Below are 25632 nucleotides of genomic sequence, written 5' to 3'. Positions count from 1 at the left end.
CTACTCCATTTTGTTTTACTCAATGAAACTTTTTGTATTACTCTGCATGAAGAAATGGAGTATAAATGGTACTTTATCCCATTCCCACTTTATTTTTTATTTATATCATGCCCAGTGTCTACGCAAGGCACTTTCCTCCTATTCCTCTGTTTGTTTTAATTAAACTTCATCAAAGTGATTCACTAACAAAAAAAAACTTACTATGATTCACATGTTTACTCACATATTTAGAAGTAAGAGTTGCAGCACTGATATTGAAGAAGGTTGCATTGGATTCGGAAGCCACAGCTTTAGCCTAATGGAAACAAGGGAGCTGATGTGAAACAGCAAATGCCAATCATACAACCGTTTATTTAGATTTGAAGAAACATCTCTTAAACATCTAGTTAATCAGAGGTTAACGCATTGAATTGATTTATTTGAACAGGGCTAGCAATAACTGCATGGTGCATTCAATTAGCAAACCAGGAATTGAACAAAAACAATTTAGACGTATTTTGTCAATTTGTTTCCATACATCAGATTCACTCGGAGACCTGCCATTAAATAAAGGGATGTGCCCACATGCCTACCTGCTGAATAAATATTTAATGTATTTGTGGTGGTGAAACTTGAAGCCACCAACGTACATTTATACTGTGGATTTAATATAGCAAACATCCCTGTATAATTCAAGAGTTTATTACATTTGAACATCAAAGATACACGAGCAGCAGATAGGTCGCAAAGTGAAGGGGTTAAGACCTTAAGACACAAGCATTTGAGGCCAGAGGCACCAAAACAATCAATCAAGCACTGGACAGATCAAGAGAGATGGTGTGATGAACTTGAATACTTTCAACATAAATGTATCAAGTCACAGTGTAGGAGAAGGAATGATAGTTTGCAAGGACATTAGGTTTACAGACGAGTCCTTTGTAGAGCTGAATGATGTCAACAGATTTAAATGGGGAAGAGAAATAGCAGTTACCACAAGACATAGGAACAGAATTAGGCCAGTTCTTTGTTTCTATACTATGAATTAAAATGCGTCAGTTAAATTTTCCTGAAGGTATTAAAGGCTCTATAGAAATTCAAGTTATATCTTTCTCTTTCGTCATTTTTCAGTTACTCTAACCCAAAACTACAACTGTTTACTGCTCCATTATTTAAAATTGTGCTCACTTTGTAAACTACACTGCATTTAATATGTGTTACAGAAAAGAGAAGTTGCATAGAATAACAAATTCAGTTCCAGTCTCTGTTAAAGGATTAATTCTTTTCTCTCTTTCTAACCTCAAACTAAAAACAGAAAATAACTTAATTGGGTATCTAGTTTCAGCTGCAATGTGCATTTTTTAAATCTTTGATCTCACACCATGCAGTCTGTATATATTGCAGCTGGCTACTTACTACCAGTCACGCCAGTAACAGACAAACTTGCCGATTCTGTATGATTGCTGAGAGACAGTTATTGGCAGACAATGACCCAAACCTCCACCTTGTTCCAATCCTACGTCTTCCAGTCACGAGGGCATGGAATCTGCAGTTGCAGCAAGGCTAACAAAGAACAAAAGCCACTGTGTGCTGTGAATTGGACAGCTATTGTTCAGAAGGGATGATGTACCATGGGCAAAAACAAACCGTGGGATAATCAGGCCGCATCGACTGCAGCTCAAACTGCATTTGAAAGCAGACTTGCTTGGATCCTGTCAGGAATGCTAAGCACAAATCAGCCCGTTGGCAGCATGGACCGACCGGGTCGTGCAGGAGAGCAAGGAAAGGAACCTTTAGACAATTACCGACACAAAATGCTGTAGTAACTCAGTGGGACAGGCAGCATCTCTGGAGAGAAGAAAAGTTTATTAAACACTAATAAATTAATCAGAGATTGATAGGTTCTTGATTAGTAAGGGTGTCAAAAATTATGGAAAGAAAGCAGGAGAATGGGGATGAGGAGGAAAAAAAGTTTGGACATTGTCCCTGTGATTGCGTGGCTTTTCTCCGGGTGCGCCGGTTTCCCCCCACATTTCAAAGACATACAGGTACGTAGGTTAATTGGCTTCTGTAAATTGTCCCTAGTGTAGGATAGAAAGGGTGATTGCAGGTCAGAGCGGAATCGGTAGGTCGAAGGTCATGTTTCCACGCTGTATCTCCAAATTAAACTAAAGATACCGGGGAAAGCTCTCACAAATTTTCAAAACAGTGGCCCTCTACATCCAGCAGAGGGCAGATGGTTTAATGGATCCAAGAGGGTTTCAGTAACCTGATGTCTCAGATTGTGCGCTCAGGTCTGACGTGGGTCTTGAACCTATAACCTTTCAATACGACTTCAGCAATTCAAATAAAATTAGGAAAACAATATTGCAGTGGTTGTACAGCAAGGATAATTCAGAGGCACCACAGTGTTGAAGTTCTACACCTGCACAGGTACATTTACCATTCACATACCAACATTGTTTTCCCGTTTCCTGGTGGGCCAAACAAGAGCAACCCTCGAGCTGGGGTTCTTAGTCCTGTGAACAACTGGATAGGGGGCGGGGGGGGGGAGGAAAAAAACAAATCAAAGAACTCTCAGTACAATTATTTCCTAGATCAGAGTATCCCCAAAAGCACAAAAATGTCATCAAGTTGCATTGAAGTAACGTTTTTCATATGGCATACTCATGATTTTCTCAAAACCTCCCACCAGCGAATTTACTTTGGAACTGCAGTCACTGATTTGTTACAAGTAAATGCCGCAGCCAATCACTGCATTGAAAAGGTGCATAAGCCTTGACACTGCACTCAACAATCCTGCAGCTCAACTTTTAAAAGATGGATTGGCTTTGGGAGGGGAAAAATAATTCCCTCCCACATAAAGTTAATGCAGCTACTCCAGGATATATGCAGGTGTGCCAAATGAATGATTTTCTATTTTTTTCTAAAATAAAACTTTTCACTTGCACGATGCAAGTGTCACTGGTACTGCCTTAATTTATTATTAATCTCCAGTTATCCAACAACAAACAGTAGTCTATGCCAAGTCGCTTCACCCCACTCCAGGTAACAAACACAAGACAGTCATTGAGAAATCCAGTGGAGAATTCAGTAGAAACTTATTTACCAATGGTGAGAATGGAAAGCAAAGATTATGGTGTGAAGATGAAAGGGAGTACAAATTTGTATATGTGGAAGATGAACTCTAGCATGGATCTGCAGCATTGCCAAATTTGCCACCATCATCATCCTGGCAATGGAGATCATCACCATCACCAAGTGGCGGCGCCTAACGGCAGCGGCTCGCTAGCAGTCTGTTCGTCTTTTTTCCTTTTTTTTTTGTTGTGTGTCGGTGTTGGGATGGTTTTTATATATTTTTTTGGTTGTGTATGTGTGGGAGGGGGTGGTGGTGTGGGGGGGGGGGGGGACTTTTCTCTTCCTCACGGCGTGGGGTGCGGCTCGGCTGCGGGGCCTAACATCGCCCGGTGCGGCTTGGCCGCTGGACTTAACGTGCCCGGTGCGGCTTGGCCGCTGGACTTAACGTGCCCGGTGCGGCTCGGCCGCTGGACTTAACAGTGCCCGGTGCAGCTCAGCCGCTGGACTTAACAGTGCCTGGTGCAGCTCGACCACGGGACTTTACATCGTCCGGTGCGGCTCGACCACGGGACTTTACATCGCCCGGTGCAGCTCAGCTGCGGGACTTTTCATCGCTGGTGCGGCTCGGCTGAGGGACTTAACATCGCCCGGTGCGGCTCGACCACGGGACTTAACATCGCCCGGTGCGGCTCGGCCGCGGGGCTTTACATCGCCCGGTGCGGCTCGACCACGGGACTTAGCATCGCCCGGTGCGGCTCGACCACGGGACTTAACATCGCCCGGTGCTGCTCGACCACGGGACTTTACATCGCCCGGCGCGGCTCGACCACGGGACTTTACATCGCCCGGTGCGGCTCGACCACGGGACTTAGCATCGCCCGGTGCGGCTCGGACGCGGGGCTTTTCATCGCTGGTGCGGCTCGACCACAGGACTTTACATCGCCCGGTGCGGCTCGACCACGGGACTTTACATCACCCGGTGCGGCTCGGCCACGGGACTTAGCTGCGCAAGGCTTGGTCACGGGCTTTTCATCGCCCGGTTCGGCCGCGAGACGTTTCAGCGCCCGGTGCGATTCGGCCAAGGGGACTTCCATCCCCTTGCGGGGACTGTGCGGGTCGGTCGGGGACGAGCTGTCTGTCCGTGGGCGTGGGGAAGAGAGTGGAAGTTTTGTTGCCTCCATCACAGTGAGGGGGTGTTTGGAGTCACTGTGATGGACGTTTGTGTTGAGGTTATGTGTCTTGTGTTCTTTTTTTCTATGACTGCTATGTAGTTTCGTTCGGTACTTCGGTACCGAACGACAAATAAAGCTCTGTTATACCTGTTATACCTGTTATTGACCAGAAACTCAGCGCGACCTGCCATATAAATACCATGGTTAGAGCATGCTAGAACGTGGTATCCTGCAGCAAGACGCTAGCCCACTGATACACTTTCCACCATCAACGAGGCACAAGGCAGGAATGCGATGGAATGTCCCTGGACGAGTGCAGTCCCAACAACTTAAGTTCCACACTAACCAAGAAAAAGCAGCGCGCTTCAATGGCAGCCCATGAGCTGACCATTCTCTCCACCATAAGTTCAGCGAGTACAATCAATAAAATGCAAGGTGGTTGTCTGCCTAGATTACCATGATAGTACTTCCTACTCCCACCAAGAGTAGGAACATCACCACCCGAAAGTTCTCCTCCAAACTGCACACCATCTTCAGTTGAAAGGGTTTCACTGGGTCTAAACCCTGGAATCCTTGCAAACAGCACTGTGGAGTATCTTCACCAAAAAGACTGCAGCAGTTCAAAGAGGAAGCTCCCCACTAAATAGAGAAACTGTCTTTTTGAGAATACTTTCGGTATAAGAATAGAGGGTCCAATCTTTTTCCTTTCACACTACTTGGAAATGTGATTAAATTTCCTTATGCCTCCATTGCTATTTAAAAAGCTACCACCTACAGGAAGCCTCCCTATCTTTTCCTTTATTTTTGTTATTGGTGATAAATTCAGCACAACGTCTCTGATTTGCATTCAGCACTTAATTGCAAAAGCCCCTTTTTATCAATTGACCTTTATGAAATAACTCTGTGGTCTGTGCCAAGTTCGAGCAAGCATGAGCCAATGATATGAAGTCATGCTCTTCTTGCTGCCTCGGAGTCCTCAAGGCCATTGGTGTAGAAAACATAAAACGCAGTAGGATTGGCAGCTCAAGGCTATGGTGATGGGCAGGGAGCCAGACCTATTACTTGCTGTCAACTCTTTCTACCAGCAGGCTGCTCAATGAGCTTGTTAAGATGAAATCGAAGGATACAAGTCATACATGCAGCAGAGTGATAAACATTACAAGGAGCAGGCTTTGCTTACTTCAGGCCTGATAGTCGGAAGAATGACAATCTCCTGCAAAGCCTGCTTCGCCAGCTCTTGTCCAGCAACGTCATCAAAGTGGACCGATGGCATACTGGAAAAAAAAGATATCAATAAACATTGCTGTCCTTTTGAGCAGCTCCACCCAGGCCTCTTGACACTTTGCAGCTATTCTCTGTAGTCAGGTCTACAACTACACCTCTAATTGCAGTAAAATTCTGATAATCTGCTATCTGGCAATCCCAGGTCATTGCAGCCCTGGCTCCTACACTCTCTTTAAACTGACCATGATATTTTTTCTGTCTCTAAATTTACCAGAGATAGACACAAAGTGGTGGAGCAACTCATCAATTCAGGCAGCATCGCTGGAGAAAAAGGATCGGTGACATTCTGGGTTGGTACCCTTCAAACAGCGTGGACGCCAATGGTATTTGCAAAATAATATCCTCAATATCAAATTATACTTTTCTGGTCACTCAGAAAGAAAACAGAAGCAAACTGAATCACTCTTGAATGAAAGTTATAAGGTTCAAAGGTCTGTTTATTGTCACGTGTACCAATAAAGGTAAAGTGAAACAAGTGACCATACAGCTATACAAAAAAAAAAAAGCAAGGAGACACACCACTACATAAAAGTTAACAAAAACATCCACCACAGCAGATTCCCCACATTCCTCACAGTGATGGAAAGCAATAAAGTCTAATGTTCTTCCTCTTTATTCTCACGCGCCAGGGCGGTCAAACCATCCGCAGTTGGGGCAGTCGGAGCTCCCACACCATGGCGGTCGGAGCTCCGAGGTCGATCCCCGACAGGTACCAAAAGCTCCATGATGTTAAGTCCGCAGGCTCCCATGGTTGGAGTTCCCGAAGTCAATTTCTAGTAAGAGGCCGCCAGCACCACGATGTTAGGCCGCAGCGCGGACGGAGATACGATATGGGTGGGAAAACCCCCCCAAAAAACGCATCTCCGTCAAGGTAAGAGATTTTAAAAAAGTTTCCTCCAACGCCATAGAGGTGCAATTCAGCAGTAAAACAGGACAGTCAGCGCAACTCATCCATGCTGACCATGATGCCTCATCTAAGCTAGTCCCATTTGCCTGTATCGAGCCCATATCCCCCTCAACCTTTCCTATACATGCACCTGTGCAGGTTTCTTCTAAATGCTGTTTAGTACCTGCCTCAATTACTTTCTCTGGCTACTCGTTCCATATACCTACCATCCTCAGTGTGAAAATGTTGCCGCTCGGGTTCCTATTACATCTTTCCCCTCTTACCTGACAGCTATGCCCTCTAGTTACCCTACCCTGGGAAAAAGACTATACTTTCACCCTGTCTATTCTCATCATGATTGTATACACTTTAAATATTACCCCGCAGCCTCCTGCACTTCAAGAAATAAAGTTGTGGTCTAATCCCTCCTTATAGCTCAGGCACTCGAGTCATGGCAATATCGTTGTAAATCTTCTCTGCACCTTTCCATCTTAATAGCATTGTTTCTATTAGAAAGTGATCAAAACCAAACACAATACTTCAAGTACAGCTTCATCAACATTATCATAGTGGATTAGCATACACAGGAACAGAGTAATAATCAAGAAATAATTCATATTCTAGTCTGAGATTTAAATTTCAGTTTAAAAATCCTGGAAATAAAATGAAAATTGCATTATCGACTCTAAAGCTGTGGTATTGTCAAAGAACATCCAATGGTTATTGATAAGCTTTAGAAAAAAACAGGAAGTTTTTTTGTCTCTGATAAAAATATAGAGTGTAGATTTTCTTTTTAAGCCTTATGGCCAATCCAATTTAAATCTACGTCATATCAAACAGTTACCTGTCCATCACTTCATTCAGGATTAGGTTTGCCAGCTTGCTGTCAACATTACGAAAATGTTTCATGTCTTTCTTCTTCTGAGGAGTTCCAACAGGGGTGGTGGGTTTGTTTGGTCTGTTGTGCTTTGAACTTGTGGCCTGCTAAAAATAAAAATAAAAAATCGAATAAACCTTCAAAACAAAATGATAAAACTGAGTTGGAAGAGGCAAAAACTATAATAACAAATCCCTGCACCATCCCACTGATTCTTCAGTCTGTAATCTCTTCTAGCACAACAAGCCTTGCATCTCCCAGGTCCTCAAATTCAAGGCTCCCGTGGATCCTCGATTTCCTTCTCTCTGCCATTGCAACTGTGACTCTCACCATTTAAGCCCTAAATTCAAATTTATTTCCTAAACCTCATTTATTCTTCCACCTTGATTATTCGCCTTGAATGTCAGATGTTCTTATAACATTCCTGTCAAGTGCTCTGGAAGATTAAGGGTGCATTATGAATGGAAAAAGCTAAAGAAAAACACAGTCAGGCTAATCCAGGTAAAATATTAGGATAAATTCTAGCAGAGTAGAAAGTAAGTCTATACTAGTGTGGGCGAAGCTTTGGTTTCCAGGGGTTAATCGTAAATAACATTCCTACTCCCTTTTCATCATATAACTAATCATTCACATAACTAACTTGTGCCAACTAGGACCACAAGAAAACGGGCTGTTATTGATAATTACTAAGTCAATCGGAAAAAATACAGCTCTAGTGCAATACACTTTTAGCACAAGTCGAATAAGACTTTTGAGGACGTTGCCAGGATGCATAGGCCTGAGCTACAGTGAAAGGTTGGGCAAGCTAGGACTTTATTCCTTGGAGTGCAGGAGATATGGGGTGATCTTGTAGAGATGTATAAAATGATGAGGGGAAATAGATAGGGTGAATGCAGTCTTTTACCCAGAGTTGGATTATTCAGAAGGTGGTGGATATAGGGAACGAAATGCAATCAAATGGGACTAGTTTAGATAGGGCATTTTGGGTCAGCATGGACCAGTTGGGCCAAAGGATCTGTTTCCATGATATGACTCCAAGTCACTTCTTGCATCCTTTGGCAACACTGGAACAAGAGAGATCATCTAATGCCCAAACTAAGCTTAATCCATGAAAGTGATTATCAGCTCATCCTGTACTCACTGTTCCATTTGTCCACTATTCCCATCACAGCAAAGGAGCCCAGAAAGTACTAATTATTGGGTATGTGCAAGACAAATTCTGAAAAAGTCGTTCTAGAAAAAAGTCAGGATCCAAGAGCTTGCAGCACCAATATGAACAGGCACCATAGCAAATGTTATTCAAAGAGATTCTTTACCAATCCTTCCATACAATCATCTGATGAATTAAAATTAAGACAGACTCGCAATTCTCTAACAGCATTGCATTTTATATATATAAAAAACAGCCATGGGACATCACAAAAGATCACTACTAAAGCCAATAAATTAGTTACAAAATAGTCAACATTCTGATGTAGGAAATGCAGCCAATTTGCACACTATAATCTTACAAACAATAATGTGATACAAAAAGATAGACATAGTGCAGGAGTAACTCAGTAGGTCAGGCAGCATTTTTGGAGAAAAAGGATAGGTTGAAGAAGGGTCCTGACTCGAAACATCACCTATCCCTTTTCTCTAGAGATGCTGCCTGACCTGCTGAATTACTCCAGCACTCTGCGTTGATCATTGATATAAACCAGCATTTGCAGTTCTTTGTTTCTACTAATGTGACAATGCTAAATCAGGGATAATATTGGACCAGACTCTGGGGAGAACTCCAGTGTTTCTTTCGATAATGCTAGTTCCACTTGAGGGAGCAGACAAGAGCTTTAATTTAACAGACTACCTGAAAGGTGACCCCTTTGACAATGCAATTCCTTCAAATGCTCCAGTGGGCACATCAAGCTTTATTTATGCCTTGAAATTTCTGGAGTGAGCCTTTGATCCACAACCTTTGGCCTTAGTCCCGAGTCAGCGATGTCAGGCACTAAAGACAGTATAACAAGAGCAGACCAACAGATTCACTGGGAACCAGAGAAGAAAAAGTGCCTGGAATGACAATCGTTAATTATTTTAAGTGCTTTGGGCCCATGTGTCAAAGGGGTAGCACACATGAGAATGAGTAAAGATGAATTTGGAATATTTCAAGTAGCATTGTATAAACCTGTATCTGAAATACAGTAACAAAAATTCACTGCTTTTAAAAAGGAAAGAATTCCCCCAAAGGTAATCCTACCCAGTCCCTGGAATAATTAACAGGCAGCTCAGAAATCATTCAGCCAGAAGAGGTTAAACACAAAAAAACAAAATTAACTACATTGCTTTAAGTACTGCACTCCATCTCATGTATAAATTATTCCATGCCAGTAACTACACAGCCATCAATATACTGTACTGTGTGCCAGAGTGCCTTGAAATCCACAACAAATACAAGGAGATTTACATTTCCAGTAACAGATGCTTTGGAAGGATTCTCACCAGGGGTGATAGCTTCACAGTGTTTCCAAAGATTGCTTTTGCAGTTTATTGGCAAAGATAGCTTAGTGAGGGAACAGCCTGTTGCTTTAATTTGGTCAATTTTAACGATAATAATACCAGTATACATATATATATATATATATATATATATATATATATATATATATATATATACATATATATATATTTCACGCCAGTAGAATGAAATTGAAATACTTGCAAAGACTGACTATTTGGGTTTATACTTCAGAAGAAACAGAAGGGTAGGTTTCATGGCAATTATTTCCTTTAGAGACCAGTTATGATTATAAAGTGTCAAATGGCGATACGACAGACTGCAGATGCTGCAGGAGCTCAACAAATTGAGCAGTACCGGTGTGCGGGAAAGAATTATCATTGTTTCGGGTTGATTGCCTTGAGGGAAGATAGTATGAAGAACAGAGAGGGAGGTGTGAGACGGGGGCCTGTAGGTGATTGGTGAGGCAGTGGAATAATAAAAAGGAGACATTCGACTACAGATGTGTCAAATGGGCTCCTCTCTCTCAGATTCTACAAAACCATTCGGAGAATTTGACCACTTTCTATACAGATAAAACTCACCTAGTTAATTCCATTCTTCTTCTCAATTAACAGAGCATTTAAAAAACTTTAAAAGTAGTCTACTGCTTGAAAGATAACTACAAAATGAAAGATAAGGCAAAACATTTGACAGTAAGGACATAAAACTTCTCCGGGTTCCATACTTTGAAGTGCTGGATATTATGTTTAGAGGTCCAAAAGAGATCTCTAAATAGTGGCACAGTTGCTGCCTCACAGTGCCAGAAACTAGTGTTCGATCCTGACTACGAGCGTTGTCTGTACAGAGTTTGCACATTGACTGCGGGTTTTCTCCAGGTGCTTCATTTTCCTCCCACATTCCAAAGTCGTGCAGGTTTGTAGGTTAATTGGCAAATGTAAATTGTCCCTAGTGTGTAGAATAGTGTTAGTGTACGAGTGATCACTGGTCAGCATGGACTTGGTGGGCCGAACAGCCTGTCTCCACTCTGTATCTCTGAACTAAAGATTCAGAGGTCCACATGAACAGAATGTTAAAATATCATGGACAAATACAGAAACCAATCAAAAAGGCTGACGTCTGGCTTTAACATCTGGCTGAAGGGAATACAAGAACCATTGAAAGTCCTGGATAAACCATGTCTGGTTTAGAAAGAGCAGTTCTGGGCACCACATGCTCACATATTTATTGGCCTTGAGGAAATGCAATGTAGATTTACCACAAATCCCAATTCTTCATCAGAATCTAAGGAACTGTATTCAAATAATTTCAACTCAGCATTTTGAATTTATATTTGCAATGCCCACAGTTCTTTAATTCTGTTTAATCCAAATTACATTTTGGAAAGTACCATTCACCCTGCGTTCTTAGCAACTTTGTGGCTTACACAAACATCGTTTCTTTAAGCCAAGAGGTGCTTATCCATCCAGGAACAGACAGGAATTACATGGCTTCCGAGGGCCAAGCAAGATAAACAGGAAGGTATTCTGGTTTCTGCTACCCTTCAAGGTCTCAATGGTGAATCAACAATAGTGAGGGAGAGTGCAAGATCTGCTGAAGACAAGACGTCTAGCCAATATTGATACCTTGGCAGTTGAGGTACTGGGCTGAGCAGGTGCTCGAGAAGTCCCAGCGACATTGGAGATTCCACTGCAGCTCTGGGCCCTGTGATGACCACCCTGTCCTGGTGAAGAGGTTTTCGCTGTGCACTTCGAACGAGGGAGAGAATTGCTTGTGTGCATCAATGGATCCTTTTTCTTTGGAATGGCTCCACTTTCTACTGTCAAAACAGAACCAGTGTCATAAGAACAGACCACATAGCCAGGAACACACCAAACAATGCTCCAAAACCCTTTTCCATGTCCAAGCACACCGTGTTGGTCACCATCAGCCTGACGATTTGATTAAGACTTGACTTTAAAATTCTCACCCTGGTTTTTGATTTCTGTGATCATCTCTACTCCTAGTTCCACAGCCCTCCAAGATTCATGCACATCTCTAATTCTGGCCTCTTCATTATCCACAAATTTAACCACTCCACAGATAATCACAATATCTTCAGTTGCAAAGGCCCCAAAATTGATAGTTCTTGCAGTAAATTGATACCCCTCTTTTCTTGAAACTATATTCTTTGATCAAACTCATGGCTAGGACCCCAATATCTAGTGGCAAATTTTGAATGCAAGCACTCATGAAGTACCATGAGATACTTTGCAAAGTTGTATGTACCATTTGGTTAGTATGCCTCCAGCAGAGCTCTGTATGAACTTGCATTCATTGATTGATGCAGCAATAGACAAAGATGGGAACAGATTTCTTTTTTCAAATAAGAACAGCGACACACGAATCAATTATCGATACATTAAATCCAAAGAGATCATTTTACAGACAAGAGTGCCACTTTGCCATTATTCCGAGCTAAATGTTACAATTACAAACTTATACTCAAAGAATTGGCAGATAGATGTACCAAGGATGATTCACATAACTTGATGCCTCAATATGCCAAAGCCCATTCGATACCACCGCTGCATCTTTGCCGCCTGGTTGCAAATGAGTTAATTTTTTTAAAATCAGTTATATATAATACCAAGGGAAAGGTAAATAACAAGGAAGCAGCAAAGTGACAGGACAAGAGCATCATGTGAAGAGCAAGCATTAGTTCTGACTACAAGCCCCATTGTGTGGTGAAAATTCTTTATAATTAAGATGCCACATGGATGGTTCCTACAATCCGGAATTCATTGCTGCAGGAGATATATAACCACTGTAGTAGACATAACTTGCTCATTACCACAGTGCAAGTGGAAAGTCTTGCAAGATAGTTTCAAGAGCCCAACAGAAGAGCAAATTAGTGCAGTATCTTTTGAACTCGGGTAAATCAAAGAAAACTGGGAGAGAACTCTGGATGGCACAGTGGTGGAGCTTGTGGTGCTGCTTCCTCACAACTCCAGTGATCCAAGTTCATCCCTGAACTCGAGTCGCTGAAATTGTGTGGAAGCAGCTCTACTGGCTGCACCACTGTGCCACCCAGAGCCCATCCCTGATTTTGGGTCCTCTCTGCCTGGAGTTTGCATGTCCTCTGTGATCATATTCCTCCCAAAGGCAAGCAGGGCTGTAAACTAATTGGCCACTGTATATTGCCTTTAGTAGGACCTGGAAAGGAGTTCAATGGGAATGTGGGGAGAATAAAATGAGATTAAGGTAAATGGTGCTTGACGTCCAGTAGGGTTTGGTGCTGAAGGGTCTGTTCCTGCACTGTGAGAATATGACTGAGATAATACTACAGAGGATTCTGTCTTGACATCTTTTGAACTATAAAGATCAAGCTTAATATTTGAACCAAAATCTCCTTTTCTTTGAGAAATCTCCCAGCATGGAATGTTTAAGAGCAACACAGTCCTGGAAAACCAGGACTTTATTCATTGGAGAACAAGCCCTATGGCCCATCTGAAGGATGACCTTATAGAAGTGCATAAAACCATGAAGGGGATAGATAGGTTCAATGCATAGAGTCTTTCTCCAAGGGTAGAGAAATCAAGAACTATATGGTGTTGGTTTAGGATGAGAGGGAAAAGATTTAATAGGAACCCGAGGGGCAACTTTTTCCCCAAACAGAATGGTGGGTATAAAGAATGAGGCGCCAGAGAAACAAGATTTAAAATATATTTGGACAAGTACATGGATGGGAAAGGTTCAGAATGATATGGGTGAAGCACGGGTAAATGAAATTAGCTTAGATGGGGCATCTTGGTCAGCATGGACAAGTTGGGCTAAAGGGCCTGTTTCTGTGATACGACTCTATGACTATAATATTGAAGTTATAATGAAACTTTCACAACTTCAAGATTAACTGGATTAGTAGTGCAGTTTATGTGTTGTCACTTCTGTAATATCACATGTATTTAGTGTATAGTCAGCTCCATTAATGACAACTAAGTAACGAGTTAAACTGTTCTAGTGATTTGATTGCAGGGTAAATATTGACTAAATAGTTTTTTTTAATCCACCCAATGGGGCAGACTAAGCCTTAATTTAATGCCTTTTCACAGGCACCTTGGTTTCACTGAAGTACAAGGCTAGATTTTGAGCTCAAATCTCCAGTGTGGTTCAAACTCACAATCTTTGACGCAAAGTTAACAATCTAGGAGAGAAAATGTTTGGAGAATTAGTTAAGCTGCTGATTTTGGACTAAATGGTTGGGAGTACTGATCTATTGTTATACCTGTGGAATTTAAATGCAGGTTAATTAAATCTATAATTATAAAAAGTAACGAGTAATGCTGACCATGAAACGCCACACTCGGGTCCATCAGGACAGACATATGCTGTTCATGTCCTGTCTGGCCAAGGTATAATCCAAGATTTATCGCATTGACTAATTGTCCTCAGAAATGGACGAACAGGCCACTCAGTTCAGAGATATTTAGGTAAGGACAGCAGATGTTGGCTGAACCAGCAACGGTTATAGAAAAACAAAAAATCCTCTGCACTGCGGAAAACCCAAGCCTTTGGAAATAATCTCATGAAAGACCACATTATATGCTGCAACCCCTCATGACTGCTCAAAGCACTTAAGCACAATGAATGCTGTTATGCAGGATAACCATGACAGATGAGATCCCACTCACCAAATCAGATAAATAAACTTTTGATCCAGTTTTTAGCAGTGTTGGATAAGACACTGGTCACCCTGACATTTTTTAGTGGATCATCATTGGCCACATGGACAGGCAGAAATGATCTTTGTTTAGAATGATGACTTGCAAAATCAGATAAAAAAACAACTAATGGACATCAAATCCAGGAAGTAAATGTGAGGAAGAATAATAAAGGTCAGATATTAAGTTGCTGGTATGTCAGAGGTACCTCACCTACATACTCAGGTGGTTATAATAAAAATCCCATGGATTGTTCAAATAAATGGAAATTTTCCCAATGTTGTATTTATTGCTGCTTCTCTCACCGCCTCAATAAAAACAGATTAATTGACACCATCTTTGCCACCATATTTCTATTAAACAATGACTAAACTTAAGGAACATCCCAAATAGGCTTGCACAGTGATAAGCAGAACCATGCAAATGCAATTCCTTTCTTTGCAGGGTTTATAACAATATTTCAATACCTTAGGCCAGACACAAAGTACCAGTGCTTGCTGAGCACTGAAGCACAGTATAAGCTGGAGGTACTAGGAAATGCATGTAAAAGGTTATTTCGATTTGGTTAAAAAAGTTTGATATTTGGTGCATAATATGAACAGATGGCTAAGCATTTATTCTATCCATTGGTCTATCTAAAGCCCATTTACTATAATAATAATAATAATAATACATTTTATTTATATAGCGCTTTTCATATACTCAAAGACGCTTCACAGAGATTTTGAGAACATAGGGAAATGAATAAATAGATAAATAAGTAAATAAATAAATGAATAGAGAAAGGAGACAGAAGGTGAGGTGACCTTCAGTGGTTGAAGGCAGTACTGAACAGGTGAATTATGTATGGTAAGATTATAAACCAATCCTTATACTTTGAGCAGAACTTGCGCTTATCATATATCATATATATACAGCCGGAAACAGGCCTTTTCGGCCCACCAAGTCCGTGCCGCCCAGCGATCCCCGTACATTAACACTATCCTACACCCACTAGGGACAATTTTTACATTTATCCAGCCAATTAACCTACATACCTGTACGTCTTTGGAGTGTGGGAGGAAACCGAAGATCTCGGAGAAAACCCACGCAGGTCACGGGGAGAACGTACAAACTCCTTACAGTGCAGCACCCGTAGTCAGGATCGAACCTGTCTCCGGCGCTGCATTCGCTGTAAAGCAGCAACTCTACCGCTGCGCTACCATGCTTACCCTGGAAATAATGGAATATCACTCTTAGCTGAGATTCAATGTGTTTATGCGAGCTCTGTACAGTGTTTCAAATGACTGGATTGTGCTTGATCCACCCTACTCTGTGCACACATTTCTGCAGCCGTCTGGGTCCAAGCATCCTCCTGCACTTGATGCTATCGCTGTGATCCTGCAGAGTGGAGGGAGTCCAGGAGATAACCAGGTCTCAGATAGCAGCTCCTCAGGCACAGCCCCAACAGCCCTTTGACTTTTTAATGCTATCAAAGGCCATCAGATTGCTTTTAAATATCTCGACAATTGCTTAAAGTTCACCTTATATGATGAAAATTAGAATCATTTGGATTAATAAAAAGAAAGATTTATCTTTTAAATCAAGGTCAACATTAATCTAGCCTCACTCAGTACAATTGTTTTTGAATTGATTGAAAGACACAGCATGGGCACGGGGCCTTTGACCCACCAAGCCCATGCCAACCACTAATGGGCTAATGCGGCCCAAGTCAGTGTGGGTGCCATCCACCGAGAGCAGTGGCTCCCAGCCTCTCATTTGCAGCCTAAAATGATCAAACATTTGGACACGTGTAGGAAGGAACTGCAGATGCTGATTTAAACCGAAGATAGACACCTTAAAGCTGGAGCAACTCAGCGGGACAGGTGGCATCTCTGGAGAGAAGGAATGGGTGACGTTTTGGGTTGAGACCCTTCTTCAGACTGGACTTATGATACAATCCTTGTCCAAATTACTTGTATGCAAAACGTTTTGACTTTGCAGCTTATTAATCACAAAATTGAAAACATTAAATTAAAAAATCAAATCAAATCATCGAAAACTAACAGCATGAAATAAAATTTAAATTATATTGCTGAAATATAACAAGGAGCAAATATCAATTATGGGTCCTACCCCAGCTAAAATGTTTCCAGGGGAAAGAAATTCTGCCCACGGGCTGAAAAAAGAATCTGGATGGGATCAGTAAAGTCACGTGTATGCTGAAACTAGCACAACAGCTAGAAGACCGCACGTCAACTGTTGACAACTTTCGGCAGAATTTGTCATAAGTTGAAAAAAAATTGGGACCCCCAAATGGCCCAGTTTCTATTCTTCGTTGCCCAATTTTGGGCTGCAGCTGGAAGTTCGGAAGCAGTGACCAAGAGGTACAATCTTCACATAACAGCTCCAAGAATAGTGCTGGGGGCAGCACCAGCCATTGTACATGGCCTTTTCCAACTGTACTAAAGACATGGATTCCATCAATCGAGAGAACTGTAGAACACCTTTCTTAAATTCAGTTGCCTGCAAAAACTCAACTTCACCTTATATTTGTTCCATGACGGCATGCAAACCAAGATTCATGTCAATCGCAGTGAAGGTGGGTGTCAAACAAGGCTGCATCTTTGCCTCAACATTTTCTTCAATCTTTCACACCACAATGTTTAGTTTAGTCGATTGTCACGTGTACCAAGGTACAGTGAAAAGCTTTTGTTGCGTGCTAACCAGTCAGCGGAAATACTATACATGATTACATGTTGAACCCCAACCTCCAAGTCACTTTCTGTTCGAATAAAGCCAATTTTCAGAACTGATGGAAAACAGTTTGATGATTCCCATCGCCTTCAATGCACAAGCACAGCCCATGATTAACTAAGAAAAAAGGCATTTGAAGATCTAGACTTCATGCCTGGCACAAAGCTCATGGTCTACCAAATAGCAGATTCTGAACCTAAGTAACCAGAAGCAGGCAGTTCAAGGTACTGGAAAAACGTCATTGTTGCAAAATCCTGCAAATTCACTGAAAGGATAAGACCACAAGACGTAAGAACAGAATTAGGCCATTCGTCCCATGGTCTATGACTCTAAGTCAGCTCCGCCACTCGATAATGGCCAATCTATTTTTCCCCCTCAACCCCATTCTCCTGCCTTCTACCCATAACCTTTGATGCCCTTACTAATCAAGAAACTATCAACCTCCATTTTTAAACTACCTAATGACTGCCTCCACAGCAATGAACTACACAGATTTACAATCTTCTGGCTAAATAAATTTCTCATCTTCATTTCTAAAGGTACGTCTGTTCACTCTGAGGCTTGTCCTCTGGTCCTAGACTCTCCTACTACTGGAAACATCTTCTCCATCTAACACCTTTCAGCTAGCCAACATCAGTGTCCCGTCCCAGGTCAAAATCCCCAGTGTTGAGCAGCTGTTTACTCACATTTTGCCATGTTGGGAAGGCCACATCCCTCATACCTCTAAAACCAGATTCCCCAAACTGATGCTCAGTTCCAAGCTCTGCCAAAGGTGGAGATTATCAGGCAGAAAGCACAATACAATGATGTGCTCTGAACATTGCCACCAACTCCAAGGAACTCCTAGCCCTTGACTGCTGAAAGAGGAACAGCATTCGGGATGACACTGAAATCTTCAGTCACATATTGGAAGCACATGGAAACCCTACATAAATGGTGAAAGTAACACACACACCACACGATTTACCCACCCTCCACATTAGACACCATCTGTAAAAGACCCTGCTGTTTCCACATTGCCTTCTTTAGGCATATCAGAACCCACAAAACTATAGCAAACACAAGTCATTCTTGAACCTGAGGAATACACATCCCAATGTGACCCAAGAATATAGAATAACATATTAACCAGGAGGTTTCAATTCACTGTCCTATTTTCACAGCCTGAACCACAGGCAACTGGAGCACACATGGAGGTGGGGGGGGGGGCTACTGACTATCTCAGTGCACCCATTGACATGCACTTCAAGCATGACATTAGCATGAGACAGAAGTAACTGTAGGTGCTGGTTTACAAAAAGAAAGTGCTGGAGTAACTCAACAGGTCAGGTGGTATCTTTGGAGAACATGAATGTGTGACTTTTCAGGTCAGGAGCCTTCTTTAGAACATCAGGATGTTCAGTCAACAAGGGTTCACTTTAGTTACATCAGAAATGAGGAGAGAAAAGCTTGTGTGCTGAGTGGTGGATGGTGGGGTGTGTTGGATAGGATTCAATCGAGGTGACCATTACCCCTGCAGCTTAACAAGCTTCTTTTCTCTCTTTCCCAGTTACGACAGGGTCTTCAACCAAAAAGGAATTACTCCGTTTCTCTTCCCACAGATGTGACCTGACCTACAACATATTTCTGGTATTTGGTATTCTAACCTTTTTTTAACCTCCAAATAAAACTATTGTCGACAAACTGATAAACCCACCTGACTGGATCCATGTACTAGGACATGGTGGGGTCGGGTTGTCTCTACACATCTCTCTCTCAGGCTTGGAAGTCTTTGTGCAAGCTAGCATCTGCTCTATACAACACAGCGAGGGCAGAAATAACAAGAGAACACAACAAACTGAGTAAATTAGTCATAGGCTGTGCAACACTGAAAAATATAGATTTTCTACTACATTAAAATACCTTTAGACTGATACAAAATCAGATTAAAGATAGCAAACAGGATGCCTTCATTGTTTTTGTTTTCAAAATTTCTTTAATAAGGATTTGCAAAGGATTTTAATTGAATGTTGACTAGGAAATGTGTTGCAGCAGAATCGGTAGCTGATAAATTCCGTTTTGACTTTGAAATTATATTTATTCTTGTAAATTTTAAGACTCAGCAAAATAAAACAAAAACAAGCCTTTTGACGCGCTGATTCCACACCAACACCAATCAAACACTGATCCTAAACCCTGATAAACTTCATTACACTAATCCAACATTAACACCATTTTTTTATTCTCCCCACATATTATCATTCACCTACACACCAGGGGCAAGTGAGAGAGGGCAATTACTCAGCAACCCCCACAGCGTTGGGATGCGGATGGAAACTGAAGACCCAAATGGTTAGAGAAAGGATGTGCAAACTGCACTCCATCTGCACGAGATCAGGACCGAACTGGATCTCAAGCATTGAGACAGTGGCTCTATTACAGGCAACATCTGTATGATACCCACTTGGGTAATGCAAATTCACTTAAGAGAATTCAAAAACCAGCACCCAAAGACCTGAGACATAGAATAAAATTTGCTCAGGGTCCAGGTCGAGCGAAGGTGGGAGACTGTTTCAGGGGTGAGTGGACGTGGACTACAGGAGACCCCAGTGGCTGTGCCTATTGCAAATAGGTATACCCTCTTGGGAACTGTCGGGGCAGAAGACGTTTCCAGTCCGAGTGGCGGACCTATTGGCAAGGATACTCGACAGGGGAGACCGAAGTCAGGAAGAGCAGTAGTGGTGGGTGACTCCATCGTCCGAGGGACGGACAGAAGATTCTGTGGCAGCAGGAGGGACTTGAGGATGGTCTGTTGCCTCCCTGGTGCCAGGGTTCAGCACATCACGGACCGGCTTCAGAAAATCCTAGTGAGGGAAGGCGATCAACCTGAAGTCGTTGTGTACGTGGGCACGAATGACTTCGGGCGGAAGAGGAAGGAAGTGCTACAGCGGGAGTTTAGAGAGTTAGGAAAAAGACTGAGAAGTAGGACGTCGAAGGTGGTTATCTCTGGACTGCTACCGGAACCTCGTGCTGGTGAGGCCAGGAAGAGAGAGATAGAGGGTATGAATTTATGGCTGAGGAGCTGGTGCAGAGAGCAGGGATTTAGATTTCTGGACCACTGGGATCTCTTCTGGGCTAGGGGTGACTTGTACAAAAGGGACGGGTTACATCTTAACATCAGGGGGACAAACATTCCGCCAGGCAGGTTTGCTAGTGCGACACCTGTGGCTTTAAACTAAGTAGTGGGGGGGAGGGGTTAACAAATTGTGAATATGAAGATGAGGTTAAAGGGAACACAGGAGATATTGTAGAAGACTCTCGGAAGAATGGGAACAGAAGTTCTAGAGGGGAAAAGAGATCAAGGGCAGGGCCATTTGTGACCGATGTGAGAGGGGAGGTAAATACAGAAGTTAAAGTGTTGTACTTAAATGCGCGTAGTATAAAAAATAAAGTGGATGAGCTTGAGGCTCAGTTAGTCATGGGCAAGTATGATGTTGTAGGGATCACTGAGACATGGCTACAAGAGGACCAGGGCTGGGAACTGAATATTCAGGGGTACACAATGTATAGAAAAGACAGACAGGTGGGCAGAGGGGGTGGGGTTGCTCTGCTGGTAAGGAATGATATTCATTCCCTTGCAAGGGGTGACATAGAATCAGGAGATGTTGAATCAGTATGGATAGAAATGAGGAATTGTAAGGGTAAAAATACTCTAATGGGAGTTATCTATAGGCCCCCAAACAGTAGCCTCGACATAGGGTGCAAGTTGAATCAGGAGATAAAATTGGCGTGTCACAAATGTAATGCTACGGTGGTTATGGGAGATTTCAACATGCAGGTAGACTGGGAAAATCAGGTTGGAAATGGACCCCAGGAAAGAGAGTTTGTAGAGTGCCTTCGAGATGGATTCTTAGAACAGCTTGTACTGGAGCCTACCAGGGAGAAGGCAATTCTGGATTTAGTGTTGTGTAATGATCCTGATCTGATAAGGGGACTAGAGGCAAAAGAGCCATTAGGAGGCAGTGATCACAACATGATAAGTTTTACTCTGCAAATGGAAAGGCAGAAGGGAAAATCGGAAGTGTCAGTATTACAGTATAGCAAAGGGGATTACAGAGGCATGAGCTGGCCAAAATTGACTGGAAGGAGGCCCTAGCAGGGAAGACGGTAGAACAGCAATGGCAGGTATTCCTGGGAATAATGCAGAGGGTGCAGGATCAATTTATCCCAAAGAGGCGGAAAGACTCTAAGGGAAGTAAGAGACACCTGTGGCTGACAAGGGAAGTCAAGGACAGCATAAAAATTAAGGAGAGGAAGTATAACATAGCAAAGAAGAGTGGGAAGACAGAGGATTGGGATTCTTTTAAAGAGCAACAAAAGTTAACTAAAAAGGCAATACGGGGAGAAAAGATGAGGTACGAGGGTAAACTAGCCAATAATATAAAGGAGGATAGCAAAAGTTTTTTTAGGTACGTGAAGAGGAAAAAAATAGTCAAGGCAAATGTGGGTCCCTTGAAGACAGAAGCAGGGGAATTTATTATGGGGAACAAAGAAATGGCAGACGAGTTAAACCGTTACTTTGTATCTGTCTTCACTGAGGAAGATACACACAATCTCCCAAATGTTCTAGGGGCCGGAGAACCTAGGGTGATGGAGGAACTGAAGGAAATCCACATTAGGCAGAAAATGGTTTTGGGTAGACTGATGGGACTGAAGGCTGATAAATCCCCAGGGCCTGATGGTCTGCATCCCAGGGTACTTAAGGAGGTGGCTCTAGAAATAGTGGAAGCATTGGAGATCATTTTTCAATGTTCTATAGATTCAGGATCAGTTCCTGTGGATTGGAGGATAGCAAATGTTATCCCACTTTTTAAGAAAGGAGGGAGAGAGAAAACGGGTAATTATAGACCAGTTAGTCTGACATGAGTGGTGGGGAAGATGCTGGAGTCAATTATAAAAGACGAAATTGCTGAGCATTTGGATAGCAGTAACAGGATCATTCCGGGTCAGCATGGATTTACAAAGGGGAAATCATGCTTGACAAATCTACTGGAAATTTTTGAGGATGTAACTAGGAAAATTGACAGGGGAGAGTCAGTGGATGTGGTGTACCTCGACTTTCAGAAAGCCTTCGACAAGGTCCCACATAGGAGATTAGTGGGCAAAATTAAAGCACATGGTATTGGGGGTAGGGTACTGACATGGATAGAAAATTGGTTGACAGACAGAAAGCAAAGAGTGGGTTTAAATGGGTCCCTTTCGGAATGGCAGGCAGTGACCAGTGGGGTACCGCAAGGTTCGGTGCTGGGACCCCAGCTATTTACGATATACATTAATGACTTAGATGAAGGGATTAAAAGTACCATTAGCAAATTTGCAGATGATACTAAGCTGGGGGGTAGTGTGAATTGTGAGGAAGATGCAATAAGGCTGCAGGGTGACTTGGACAGGTTGTGTGAGTGGGCGGCTACATGGCAGATGCAGTTTAATGTAGATAAGTGTGAGGTTATTCACTTTGGAAGTAAGAATAGAAAGGCAGATTATTATCTGAATGGTGTCAAGTTAGGAAGAGGGGATTTTCAACGAGATCTGGGTGTCCTAGTGCATCAGTCACTGAAAGGAAGCATGCAGGTAAGCAGGCAGTGAAGAAAGCCAATGGAATGTTGGCCTTCATAACAAGAGGAGTTGAGTATAGGAGCAAAGAGGTCCTTCTACAGTTGTACCGGGCCCTGGTGAGACCGCACCTGGAGTACTGTGTGCAGTTTTGGTCTCCAAATTTGAGGAAGGATATTCTTGCTATTGAGGGCGTGCAGCGTAGGTTCACTAGGTTAATTCCCGGAATGGCGGGACTGTCGTATGTTGAAAGGCTGGAGCAATTAGGCTTGTATACACTGGAATTTAGAAGGATGAGGGGGGATCTTATTGAAACATACAAGATAATTAGGGGATTGGACACATTAGAGGCAGGAAACATGTTCCCAATGTTGGGGGAGTCCAGAACAAGGGGCCACAGTTTAAGAATAAGGGGTAGGCCATTTAGAACGGAGATGAGGAAGAACTTTTTCAGTCAGAGAGTGGTGAAGGTGTGGAATTCTCTGCCTCAGAAGGCAGTGGAGGCCAGTTCGTTGGATGCTTTCAAGAGAGCTGGATAGAGCTCTTAAGGATAGCATAGGGAGGGGGTATGGGGAGAAGGCAGGAACGGGGTACTGATTGAGAGTGATCAGCCATGATCGCATTGAATGGCGGTGCTGGCTCGAATGGCTGAATGGCCTACTCCTGCACCTATTGTCTATTGTCTAATTTATGTGAAAACAAAATAATAGGCGTTTCTTTTCCAAACTCTCATTTCTTGACGTACGCTCAGATGACAAAGCTTCACAATGCAGAAAATTGCGACATGGGCTATTTTCTACGAACGCAACTCCTCCCTTCCCACATAACATGGGGGTCACTCGTGATTGCAATGCAGTGTTTCCCAAGGCAGAGACAGGAAGAAAGTTAGGAAAAAATTCAAGAGCAGAAAAAACCTCAAACACATTTTTATTCTCAAATCACTATATTATTCTTCTCGCCACCACCCAAAGAACACCCAAATCTCAGCCCCTGCCCCGGAATGATTTTCATTCCAAGATTCAAAGTTAATAAAATCAAAGGGTTTAATCACAAACTCCACTCTTCAGTTGATGCATCCCTGTCTACCCTATCTATGCCTCTCATAATTTTAATTTTACATACTTCTATCAAATCTCCCCTCAACCTCAGACATTCCAGAGAAAACAATCCAAGTCTATCCAACCTCTCCCTAGAATCTAGGCAACATTTCAAACCTCCTCTGTACCCGCTCCAAAGCCTCCATATCTTTCCTGTAAGAGTGTCAGGGGTTATGGGGAGGAGGCAGGAGAATTATTCCCATACCGACTTTTCCATTCTGGGCCTCCTCTACTGCCAGTGAGGCCATGCAGAAACTGAAGGAACAGCACCTTATATTCTGCTTGGGTAGCTTACCACTCAATAGTATGGCAGACCAAAAGTCCCTGTAGCATAGATCGTCTTCTACGTTGTTTGTGACTAAGATCTATTTCATATATTTCATTACATGTACAATGCTTATATAACAGAAGAGCTTGAATGGTGCCAGGTCAACAATCCTGCTGTCAACATTAGAAGGACCGAGAAGCTGATAGTTGACTTTTGGAAGGAAAAGCCAAGAATTCATTTGCCTATCTTCACTGATAGGACAGCAGTGGAGAGAGACAACAGTTTAAGGCTCTTGGTTGATCTATCCTCAACCCAGTACATTGATGCAATTACAATGAAAGCTCACCAACACTTTTACTTCCTCGGGAGTTTGAAACGATTTGGCATGATTAGTTTTTTTTTTTTTAGTTTAGAGATACAGCGTGGTCCTTCAGCCTGAGTTTGCACCGACCAGCGATCATCTTGTATACTAGCACTATCCTACACCCTAGGGACAGGTTACAATTCTTACCAAAGCTAATTATCTTACAAACCTGTACCTCTTTGTAATGTGGGAGGAAACCAGAGCACCTGGAGAAAGCCCCCACAGTCACAGGGAGAACATACAAACTCCATACAGACAGCACCCGTAATCTGGATCGAATCCGGGTTTTGACCACTGCACAGCCCCAAATGTTGCCAAATACTATCGAACTTCCACAGGTATATGGTGTAAAGCCTACCGGCTGGTTGCATCGCAGCCTGGTTCAGTAATTTGAACGTTTGGGAACGATGGACATTGCCTGTTTTATTAGTGATATTGACCTCTCCACCATCGAAGGCATCTGCAGGAAGCACAGCAACTCATAAAAGATTCACAATACACTGGCCACATTCCCGACTCACTACTGCCAGCAAGGTGGTGGTATAGGAACCCGAGGACTGATACCTCCAGGTTCAAGAACAGCTTCTTCCCATCAACCATCAGGTCCTTGAACCACTTGCACAAACCTATACACAACCCTACCTCAACACCGATCTTCTATGGACTTTCCACCAAGGCAGCACTGCATACATTACCTTGCACTATCATGGTCTGGTTACCTAGAATAACTGATCATTTATTGTATGTTTGTTTGTTGTGTGGTAGCATGTAATGTGCCTGTAAAGCTACAGCAATTAAGAACTTCATTGTTCCATAAGACAATTAAACTCTAAGGGCTAGTGGAATCAAGGGATATGGGGAGAAGGCAGGCACAGGGTATTGATTGGTGACGATCAGCCATGATCACAATGAATAGCGGTGCTGGCTCGAAGGGCCGAACAGCCTCCTCTTGCACCTATTTTCTATGTTTCTAACTATAACATTAAGTCGCATGGTGGCACAGCTGGTAAAGTTGCTGCCTCACGGCACCAGAGACGCTGGTTCAATCCTAAACTTGGGTGCTGACTGTGTGGAGTTTGCATGTTCTCCCTGCGACTGTGTGGGT

General features: G+C 42.7%; 1 protein-coding gene across 5 annotated transcripts in view; it reads right to left on the bottom strand.

The window, feature by feature from the left end:
• spast (spastin) overlaps positions 1 to 25632 on the bottom strand; it is a 46838-nt gene that overhangs the window by 10271 nt on the left and 10935 nt on the right. For 3 of the 5 annotated variants that reach the window (XM_078399079.1, XM_078399083.1, XM_078399081.1), the window contains 5 exons: positions 11396 to 11589; positions 7241 to 7380; positions 5407 to 5500; positions 2431 to 2505; positions 224 to 295 (listed from right to left, as the gene is read on the bottom strand). In XM_078399079.1, the coding sequence (XP_078255205.1) occupies positions 224 to 295; positions 2431 to 2505; positions 5407 to 5500; positions 7241 to 7380; positions 11396 to 11589 (575 nt within the window). The remainder of the gene's footprint in view (positions 1 to 223; positions 296 to 2430; positions 2506 to 5406; positions 5501 to 7240; positions 7381 to 11395; positions 11590 to 25632) is intronic. The other 2 variants (XM_078399080.1, XM_078399082.1) reach the window with 1 other exon arrangement.

Source organism: Rhinoraja longicauda, chromosome 5 (assembly GCF_053455715.1).
Source record: "Rhinoraja longicauda isolate Sanriku21f chromosome 5, sRhiLon1.1, whole genome shotgun sequence".
NCBI lineage: Eukaryota > Metazoa > Chordata > Chondrichthyes > Rajiformes > Arhynchobatidae > Rhinoraja > Rhinoraja longicauda.
This window is presented reverse-complemented; position numbering and strand designations above follow the sequence as displayed.